Raw genomic sequence first — 10,207 nt, 5'->3', positions numbered from 1 at the left:
CTGGTGCTTTATTGCTCAAGTCTTGGGTTACAGGCAAAATCCACTGGATTTCTGAGGCCTAGCCAAGAGCTGCACAAACTGTAAACACGTTCTCATGTGGATCCCAAATAAGGGATTATTCAAAAGAAACATAAGTGTCCTCCGTTGACTGGGCTCATTATTAGCATGTTTGACAAAAGGTGGCAGATGCTACATTTCCTTTTTTTTTTTTTTTAATGAGTTTTGAGGTCGTGGCAGGTGTCTGGCTCCCTCTAGAATCTTAAAGGGCCCAGCAATCCCCGCACTAACTGCCGGCTCTAATCCTCTGCTTTGAACGCGATTAAAAGGAGACGGCTTGGGCCAGGTGGATGAGGGAAGGCAACTGGACGGAAGTCTGGAATCATTGTAGTTTAGGATTTTTTTGTTTCAATGAGATTAAATTCGTATAACAAGAAGCAACCATTAAAGAGGTTTTTAAGTTTGTTTTGAGAGAGAGCACACAAGCGGGAGAGGGTCAGAGAGGAGAGGCAGAATCCCAAGCAGGCTTGAACTCTCGAACTGTGAGATCATGACCTGAGCCTAGATCGGGAGTCGGACGCTTAACCGACGGCCCCATCCGGGACCCCCAGTGATCATTTTAAAGTGAACAATTCAGGGGTGCCTGGACTGCTCAGTTGGTTTAGCATCAGTCTTGACTGAGGCTCAGGTCATGATCCCACGGGTTTGGGAGATCGGGCCCCACGTGGAGCCTGCTTGGGATCCGCTCGCCCACTCTGCCCACCCCTCCCCCCCCCTTACAGGCTCTCTCTCAAAATATTCAAAAAAAAATCTAGTTTATGGTTCTTAAGAACCACAGGATTAGGAAAGATGGCTACATAGTACTTTTTGGAGAAAGTGCATTCAGTTAGCACCATCCACAGGCCAGGGACCAGTGGTGTTTGGATACAGTGTGCTTGAATTTCATTTTGCTACTGGCTTGGGAAAATGGATGGGTTACACCACACCAAGCTGCTCTGAGAAGTGAATGGCCAGCCGCTGCCTGGAAAAGAAAGCTCATCTCAGGAGACCCTGCAGCATTTATTAAACATGGAACATGTGCTCAAACGTAGCATTTCCTAAAGTACGAGAAGTCACAAAGAAAAATATGTCTCGGATAGTGTTTATTTCTTCAAATTTATTTATCAGGAGTGACTGAAATAAAAAATATAATTGAGTCCCGTCATCGTGGAAATAGCTTTGAGAGAAAACTGGTCAGATGAACATTATTGCTTCCCATTTTCAACCAGTCAATAGTTGCCGTTGATAAATAGACAGCCAACAGTCTGTCGAGAATGCTCAAGATGTGTTATATCATACAACATGCCTGTTCACAGGGGAAGAAACTAGGAAATAACTTATGTGAACTTCTTGATTTCATCATACAAGACAAGCACGAAGGCACCACCCATGCCTCTGAGAACATTGGACCACGCCCCCTTGAAAAAAGCTTTGGCCCCTTCATCACGAGCAATCTTCCTCCAGCAGTCAAGCGTGCCTGTGTACATGATGTCGGCTGCAAAGAATAAAGACATGGAGTTGGTGGCCAAAGTCCTCCCCAAGACTTACGACACTAAACCAGGGGCCTCTGTCAGTTGAGCGTCCGGACTCAGGTCATGATCTCACAGTTCGGGAGTTGGAGCCCCACATCGGGCTCCGAGCTGCCTGTGTGGAGAGCCTGCTCTGGACTCTCTGTCCCTCCCCTGCTCGCAGTCCCACCTCTAAGAGCTAATCGCACTTTTGGAATATCCAAGGGTTACACGCTTGTGTGGGCGATACTGAAATATTAATGCCGTGACTAAGACAACAGGGATAGGTACACTACCCATTGGTCTTAACCTCTAATACCATTTAAGCGCCTTCACTCATAGGCATGCAAAGGGCCTGCTCAAAGGCAGATACAATCAACCTCATCCCTTGACCAGAACAGACTGCATTCCTCATTTTAGAGAATCGTAAGCAGGCTTCACGCTTAGCACGGAGCCTGACTCGGGTCTCCGTCCCACGACCCTGGGATCATGACCTGAGCCGGAATCAAGAGTCGCACGCTCAGCTGCCTGAGCCCCCCAGGCGCCCCTAGACTGCATTTGTAAAGTCAGGCATCGCTAGCTTGTGGCCACACATTGTCCCATGCCCGCATCTCTTTCTCTTTTGCTCAAGTGGAACTTACTTCCTTTGCGCCCCGACTGCATCATCATTCGGCGACGAACAGTGTCAAAGGGATAGGAAGTCAACCCAGCAACCGCTGTGACGGACTGTGCGATCATCCAGCTGATGAAGATGTGAGTGTTCTTGGGATCTGGAAGCATGCCTGGTAACAGGAAAGGGACACTTTGACCAGAAAGCAGAGTTTTAGTGGCTTGTTGTTTTCTACACCCCACCCCCAGCCCCTCGTGTGTCCAGTTTGTACTAGACAACCACGGCTTCCTCTAGCAATCACAGACAATCTCGGGCTCCGGAAAATTAGGGTGGCATTACTGATCTTTTAGATGAAAAGAACACAGCTTCAAAGCACACAGCGAACTTACCCTTTGCGGTATCATAGATACCGAAGTAGGCAGCTCGGTAGATGATAATGCCCTGCACAGACACATTAAAGCCTTGGTACAGGCCCTTAATCCCATCAGATTTGTAGATCTTAACCAGGCAGTCACCAAGGCCTCGGAATTCCCTTTCCGCTCCGGCTTTGCCCACATCGGCCGCTAGACGGGTACGGGCAAAATCCAGAGGATACACAAAACACAAGGATGTGGCCCCAGCGGCGCCACCCGAGGCCAGATTCCCTGCAAAGTAGCGCCAAAACTGGGTTCTCTTGTCCACGCCACCCAGGAAGATCTGCTTGTATTTATCTTTGAAGGCGAAGTTGAGGGCCTGGGTGGGGAAGTATCTGATGACATTGGCCAGGTTACCGCGCCAGAAGGACAGGACTCCCTGCTCCTTGGGGATACGAACCACGCAGTCTATGATGCCCTTGTATTGCTTATCTGCGGTGATTTGCTTGCTGGCGTGCTGCACCTGATAGACAAGGAGGCCAACAGGGAGAGTTACAACCGCCAAGGAGGGAAAAAGGAAGACAATACACCCTCCCGATCACTGAGGGCGCTTTAAGGTTAGTTACTTCCTAAATCTAGTCTTCTAGGTCACACAGGATGGACCCTCCTAACCCTGAGGTTGTCACCAGCGGAAGGGAGGTCGGCACCCTTAGAAGGCACTAAGCCTCCACCCCTTTGGGTGGGGAGGGGGCGCCCTCAGGTGGACCCGTGCCCTTTAGACCCGGGAGAAAGGTCACTCACTACCTCAGATCCAGGTTCGGAGGCATTAGGAAGGGCCTGTCCTACGCAGGGCGCGGTCACCTTGGTGACCGTGGCCTCCGCCTCAGGTCTCCGGGGCTGCTTCCCTCTCCCGCTCCGCCCCCACTCCTCTCCTAGAGGTGACCCGCGGGCCACCACCCCTATGCCCGACCGGGAGCGCCCTCTAGAGCCGCAGCGGGAGAGCGCGGCGCGAGGAGGCAGGCGGCGGGGACACGCCGGCGGCTGCGCGGGGGCGGACGCAGTAGTCACACGCGCTTCCCGGCGCCGGCTTCCGGCCCGGCGAGGCGAGAGCGCGTCCGCGGGCGGCGCGGTCCCTCGACCTGCCGCGTGGCCTCCGCAAGGCTGTTATCTCCTTGCCGCGACCTTGAGGCACTCGCCACGGCCACGCGTTCCTGCGTCCAGCGCCGGCTTCCAGGCTTCGCCCTTGACCTCCAGGCCCCGGGGAGACTGCCACTCCCGGAAAGCCCCCTCCGAGCTCGCCGCCTCCGGGATGCCAAGGCCCTGGTCTCCCTCGCCTCCCTCCGCCCCGACCCCTTCCTAGATCCACAACTTCAGGTCACTAAAGCACCTCCCTCGAGTTTGCCTGTGGGTCGGCCGCTGCGGCCACCCCAGCCCGCACGCGGCCACTTCCCCCGACCGGCCTGAAGAGTTGGCTCCCCTCCACCCCTGGCGCAAGGCTTTCCGCGCCTCCCCCGCCCCCCATCCCCCGCCACTTCCTGGTCGGGTTCTCCAACCCCCGGACCTACCTGCAGCAGCAGCTTGACCCGCTCGATGGGCGCTACCGCGGTCTTGGAGATGGCCGCCGCCACTCCACCCGCCAGGAAGTCCTTGGCGAAGGACACAGCGGCATCTGTCATTTTGAAAGGAAAGAGGAGCCGGGCGACTGCGGGACTGCGGTAGGAACCGGCTGGGACTCCGGGAGTGCGGGGCGGAGCGAAGCAAATGGCCGATTTATATAGGGCGAGCCGGAGCCCGGGCGGCCGGCGTCGGGGGCGGGCCTTGGGCGGGCACTGAGCCCCGGCGCGCGGGCCCGCGGGGCGGCTGAGTGGCTCAGCGCGCGGGGGGCGGAGCCGCGGAGTGGGGCCCGGGGCCGCCCCCCGCGCCTCGCCGCTCGCCCGCCGCACCTGCCCTGGCGGGAGGAAGGGGCGACCCCAGGGAATACCTAGGCCCGGGGCCGCTGGACTCTTGGGAAAAGCGCGCGAGTGGGGAGGGCGAGTGAACTCACGGTGTACCTGGTTAGAAACTTCCCGAGTATCAAAAAAAAAAAAAAAATCCCTATAATCAAGATAAATATTCAGTGCAATATTAAAAAAAAAGTAATACGGGCAAACTACGGCCCGTTGGCCCGGTCGCCTGTTTTTGTAAATAAAGTTGAATCGGAGCCCCAGGGTTGGGATTAGGGTAAGGAGGATGAGGCAGGGTCATGGAAGTGCAGGGTGGAATCCTGTCTTTATTCTAAGTTTGGATAATTTGTTCATCATAGACTTTTGCATTACTTTGGCCTTTTTAAAAATAGTGCATTACAGATCGTTGGTCTTGATTACTGAGTTGTTTGGCGCCCCTTAAGCGAGGGCGGGTGCCTCGTTCCTCGCAGCTAGACCTGGCTCTGCTCTGGAGCTGCTCTGGGTGAAGCCAGAGGAAATTGGGGGAACAGCAGAGTCGGGACACTGTCAGCGTGCCCCGGACTCTGGTTTGCAAAACCGACTTAACAAAGATCTTGCTGGGAATTGGCAGAAGAGACTCCAAAGAACTCGGCTGGGGGTAGGGAAATTAGTTTAGCCAGGGGTCAAATAAAGAGGTTGTACCAGGAAGGTTGAGAGGCTGTGTGAACTAGGTTGGCATTTGGCTCCTCGGATGCAAAGTAAAGTACTCTTGGATTGAGTAGATTCCTCACTCCAGAAGCTTTCAGAGGAATCAATTGAGTTAGGTTGACAGCCATTGTGTCAATGGACAAGTGCTTACTGAGTCCCTTAATCCCTGCTCTGGGTAAGCATTTGCCAGACAAGTCCTTAAAAACCTACTTGCTAGCTTGAGTGGGCTCTCGGGTTCAGAACGGGACAGGAGAGTATGAAAACATATCATACGTCTAAGTAATCACAAGAATGTTGACAAAAATGATCATTGTTGTAAATTGTAACTGCTGCTGATCCAAAGCTCCCAGCACACTGAAGACACAGGGGTGTGCATCCCTCGCTTTCCTATCCCGCCCTCTCCCAGCTTCTCCAAATCTGCTCATTGGAGGGCCCAATTCTCGGGGTTCCTCCAGGATTGTCAGGTCCTTCATTTGAGTATACTTTGCAATCCATTAAGTCTTCCCAGGAACCCCAGCGAGAGTGTTCAAAGAAGAGCAGTTTTTGTTGTTGTTGTTGTTTTCAAATGTATGTATCTATTTTGAGAGAGAGAGCGCGCACGTGCGCGAGAGAACGTGAGTGGGGGAGGGTCAGAGAGAGAATCCCAAGCAGGCCCCACGCTGTCAAGTGCAGAGCCCAACTCCAGGCTTGATTTCCACGAAGCGGGAGATCATGACCTCAGCTGAAATCAAGAATCAGAGGCATAACCGCCCGAGCCACCCCGGTGCCCCCAAAGAAGAGAAGTTTTGAATCCAGCTTTGTTGATCCTGGGTGACAGCTTTGACCTGTGTTCTTGGAAGCTGCTCCACTTCTCATTAGTTGATTATAACGGTGACGCAGCTGGATACCGAAATGACCTTACTGTAGAGTTTAAGTGATGAAGTATATTCTCTGAAAGCGATGGCCACTCCTCTCACCTTTACTGGTGAGAGAATTAACAGCTAAAACAAAAATCTACGGAGCATTTTATTTAGAGGGAGGTGGTTTTTAGAGTGCATTTCAAAATAATATTCAGGGGGCGGGCGCCTGGGTGGCTCGGTCGGTTGAGCGTCCGACTCTTGATTTCAGCTCAGGTCATGATCTCACGGTCTGTGATTTCGAGCCCTGCATTGGGCTCTGCATTGACCGTGCAGAGCCTGCTTGGGATTCCCTCTCTCCCTCTCTCTCTCTGCCCCTTGCCTGAGTGCTCGTTCTTTCACTCTCTCTCAAATAAACTTTAAGACTAAATAAATTATAGTAAAAAAAAAAAGACAAAAAACCAGGGGCGCCTGGGTGGCTCTGTCGGTTAAGTATCCTACTTTGGCTCAGGTCATGATCTCAGGGTTTGTGAGTTTGAGCCCCGCTCTGGGCTCTACGCTTTCTCTCCCTCTCTCTCTCCCTTTCTCTCTGCACTGAAACTCTTGATCTCAGGTTTGGGAGGGGCATGAAACTCTTGATCTCAGGTTTGGGAGTTCAAGCCCCACATTGGGCATGGAGCTTGCATTAAAAAAAAAAAAAAAAAAAAAGGTAAAAAGTATCCGAAGGCAATTCTCTCTCTCTCCCAGTCTCTGCCCCTTACTCGTGCTCTCCCTCAAAAATAAATAATAAAGAAAAATAAAACAACAACAACAACAACAAAACACACAAAAACTAATTCATCCAGTGAAGCCTTAGTGGGGGCTCTGTGTTAGTAACTACTGTGAGTTCTGGAAGCTCTTTACAATACACGTATAATGAAGAAAAAGGAGCTAAAGCTAAGGCCGTGCCTAGTAATTCTCAGGAAAAAACTAGGAAGAAGGTCAGAAATGATACTTAAGGCCTCAGTTACCTATGTCCCAACACACCCAGAATATAGGTCATAAAGTGAATGTAAAATGCTGATACAAGCAAGAAAACACAAGTTTACAGGCATTGTTCAAACTTGGTAGAGTAGGACTTCTGACTGTCATTTGGAAAAGGAAGGGGAAACCTGGTTCACAGAGATACTATGTAGAAGGACAGCGGAGTAGTAACAATGCAGCAACAATGTATCAGTAATTCATTGGCTGGAGGGTGAAAATGAAATGAAAGGGAGAAATGAAAGTGATTGTAGTTGTGGAAGGATATAAGGAACTGCCTGGTTAGATAACAGCTGTGAATAATACTTCATAAAACCATCACATAGGCGAGAGATGGTGACCAGAGGCATAAACCATCTGAACACCTGCTGATAGTCTCATTATTCTGATAGCAACACATTGGATACATTCTTGACTCTCTGGTTGGTAATTACAGTTCTCAGAAGTCTAAAGAATCAGTGAGGTAAATTGCTAAATGGGGCTTCATCCTGATAAGAAATAAGGAAGATCTGGTTAGCAAAGTGAAAGTGACAAGAATATTGGGGAAACTGACCATGCCAGTGCCATCTGGATCTGTTCAGCAAAAGAATGCTGGGCATGGTCAGATAGGTTAACTAATGTGTGTGTGTGTGTGTGTGTGTGTGTGTGTGTGTGTGTGTGTAGGGGATAGACTTCACAGGGAAAAGATTAATAGATGTCCTGGCAAAATACCAAAAGAGAAAGATCGCTCAAGGGGGCAAAAGATTCCAAAGATAAAGTTCAAACCTGTACAATTTACAAAAATTCCAATGTGAAACTATAAAGGGAGAGATACTTATAAATGTAAATGTCCTTCCAGATTATTCTCTGATAAGCTCAGATTTTAGAAGTGCATATATAGATGACAGGAGGGCTGGACTTCCGAGGACAAAGACCAAAGAGCATCACAGACCTCTAGGAGCTGAGTCAGAAGGGCTGAAGTCCAGAATAAACCCGGCTTATAAAATGGGATGGACCACAATGTAGGGTTCCAATGTTCTATTTATTGGAGGACATTTAAGGATGAGGAGTTAGAGTGGGCAGCAGGTTGGCTCGGTTGGTTAAGCGTCTGACTCTTGGTTTCAACTCAGGTCATGATCTTAGGACTCGTGAGTTCAAGCCCTGCATCAGGCTCTGCGCTGACAGCCCAGAGTCTGCTTGGGATTCTCTGTCTCCCTCTCTTTCTGCCCCCCACTCTCAAAGATAAATAAACATTTTTTTAAAAAAGGATGAGGAGTTAAATGGCAGCATGTATGATAAAGAACTGGGGGGTCCTCACTGTGCGTTGGCAATGCAAAAAGGGCCAATGAGTCTTTATGAGCTTCATGCTCACTTCTGGATGCCATGTTTAAGAGGAAATTGACAAACTGGAACATATTCAAAGAAGGCATCAGGAAGGTGAAGTTCCCATAAATCATGTCATTTGAGAAATGGCTGAATGAATGAGAGATACTAGGGAAGAGCTTTGGGTAAAGGAGGGACATCATAACTGTGTTCATGGGGGTGCCCGGCTGGCTCAGTCCGAGGGGCATGAAACTCTTGATGTCAGGTTTGGGAGTTCAAGCCCCACATTGGGCATGGAGCTTGCATTAAAAAAAAAAAAAGGTAAAAAGTATCTGAAGGCAAATATTAGGTTAGATTGACCAACTCTTGAGTTTTAATGGACAAATCACTCCGCCCTTACTTAAGCAAGGTGGTGGTAAGCCAGTTCTCAGCACCAGGTTGAGGACCCTACCTATAATCTGGCAACCCTATCAGTGACCACTGAACCTGGATTTGAGTGTCTAAGAGGTACCCAGGAAAAGCACTCTGTGTGCCGACCTGGCGTGCACCACGGAAGACTGTAACATCACACCAGGGTTTGTCCTGCAGCTACTGAGGAGAAAACAATGCTGATCTTTGGCGACAATCTTCTTGTCTCTAGTCTCCCATTACCCCTTCAGCTTCTGGAACAGTCTTGCTTACCTCCAGTTTTCACCACGGTCCCTTGGGTTGCTCAAGAAACAAGTGATCCCTCCCTCTTTGCTTGGTTGGTCAAACTAAAACTCCTCAGCTTAGCATTTGAAGCCCTTTTTTCTCCCATCCCCACCAAGGATTTTATTTCTGGCCCCTCCGGGTGTGTTTAGAAAGCATTTGATGGATTCCAGCCCGGGAGCCGCTGCCTTTAAGACAAAAAGCAAAAAACAATCTTATTGAGGTATAATTATCATACAATCAAACTGTAAGTATGTAAAGTTTACAATTTGGTAAGTTTTTTATGTATGTATAACATCTGTGAAGCCATCACAATTAAGACAGGGAATATTTCCATCACCACACTAAATGTTCTTCCTCTTGCCCCAAACAACCACTGACCGGCTTTCTGTCACCATAGTTCCCATTTTCTTAGAATTTTCTGTCAGTGGAATTCTACAGGGGTGCCTGGCTGGCTCCGTCAGAAGAGCATGCGACTCTTGATCTTGGGGTTGTGGGTTCAAGCCCCCTGTTGGGGGTAGAGATCACTAAATAAAATAAACTTAAAAAAAAAATAAATGAAACCATACAACATGTTACCCTTTTGGGGGGGGTTTCCTTCTCTCACTTGATATATATATCTATGTAAATCAATATATCAGTATCTATCAATATTTTCGAGAGCCTTCTGGGCTCATTTTCACTTTTGGCCTATTATGAGTGATGCTGCTCTAAACATTCCTGTACAAGTCTTTGTGTGGGCCTGTTTTCATTTCTCTGGGGTTTAAACCTAGAAAGTGGCATTATCAGACTGTTTTCCCAAATGATTTTACCATTTTACATCCCCAACGGGAGAGTCCAACATTTCCAGTCTGAGCCACCCAGGAGCCCCTCAGTCTCTTGGCTTTAAAAGCCGTCTATTGGGGCGCCTGGGTGGCGCAATCGGTTAAGCGTCCGACTTCAGCCAGGTCACGATCTCGCGGTCCGTGAGTTCGAGCCCCGTGTCAGGCTCTGGGCTGATGGCTCAGAGCCTGGAGCCTGTTTCCGATTCTGTGTCTCCCTCTCTCTCTGCCCCTCCCCCGTTCATGCTCTGTCTCTCTCTGTCCCAAAAATAAATAAACGTTGAAAAAAAAATAAAAGCCGTCTATTTGCTGATAACACCCAGATTTCTGTCTCCAGCCATCACTCTCCCCTGAACTCCAGACTTGTCCAGGTTCGCCCAGGACAGTCCTGATTTCTGTGT

General features: G+C 49.6%; 1 protein-coding gene across 1 annotated transcript; it reads right to left on the bottom strand.

The window, feature by feature from the left end:
• Positions 1 to 1,122: 1,122 nt before the first annotated feature.
• SLC25A5 (solute carrier family 25 member 5) lies at positions 1,123 to 4,279 on the bottom strand. The gene is made up of 4 exons (XM_027054257.2): positions 4,073 to 4,279; positions 2,544 to 3,030; positions 2,186 to 2,326; positions 1,123 to 1,531 (listed from the first exon to the last, which is right to left on the bottom strand). The coding sequence occupies exons 1-4, from the start codon at positions 4,181 to 4,183 to the stop codon at positions 1,374 to 1,376; spliced, it is 897 nt and encodes a 298-aa protein (XP_026910058.1). The 5' UTR covers positions 4,184 to 4,279; the 3' UTR covers positions 1,123 to 1,373.
• Between the last annotated feature and the right edge of the window lie 5,928 nt (positions 4,280 to 10,207).

This window comes from Acinonyx jubatus, chromosome X (assembly GCF_027475565.1).
Source record: "Acinonyx jubatus isolate Ajub_Pintada_27869175 chromosome X, VMU_Ajub_asm_v1.0, whole genome shotgun sequence".
Classification (NCBI taxonomy): domain Eukaryota; kingdom Metazoa; phylum Chordata; class Mammalia; order Carnivora; family Felidae; genus Acinonyx; species Acinonyx jubatus.
The sequence above is the reverse complement of the archived record's forward strand: the minus strand, read 5'-3'. Positions and strand labels throughout refer to the sequence as shown.

Excerpts from the sequence above, each read along its gene's own strand:
- SLC25A5 (XM_027054257.2), bottom strand. The coding sequence starts at position 4,183 with ATGACAGATGCCGCTGTGTCCTTCGCCAAGGACTTCCTGGCGGGTGGA. Across the intron at positions 3,031-4,072 it reads GGGTCAAGCTGCTGCTGCAG|GTGCAGCACGCCAGCAAGCA; the intron begins GTAGGTCCGGGG and ends CTTGTCTATCAG. Across the intron at positions 1,532-2,185 it reads GCAGTCGGGGCGCAAAGGAA|CCGACATCATGTACACAGGC; the intron begins GTAAGTTCCACT and ends TATTCTTTGCAG.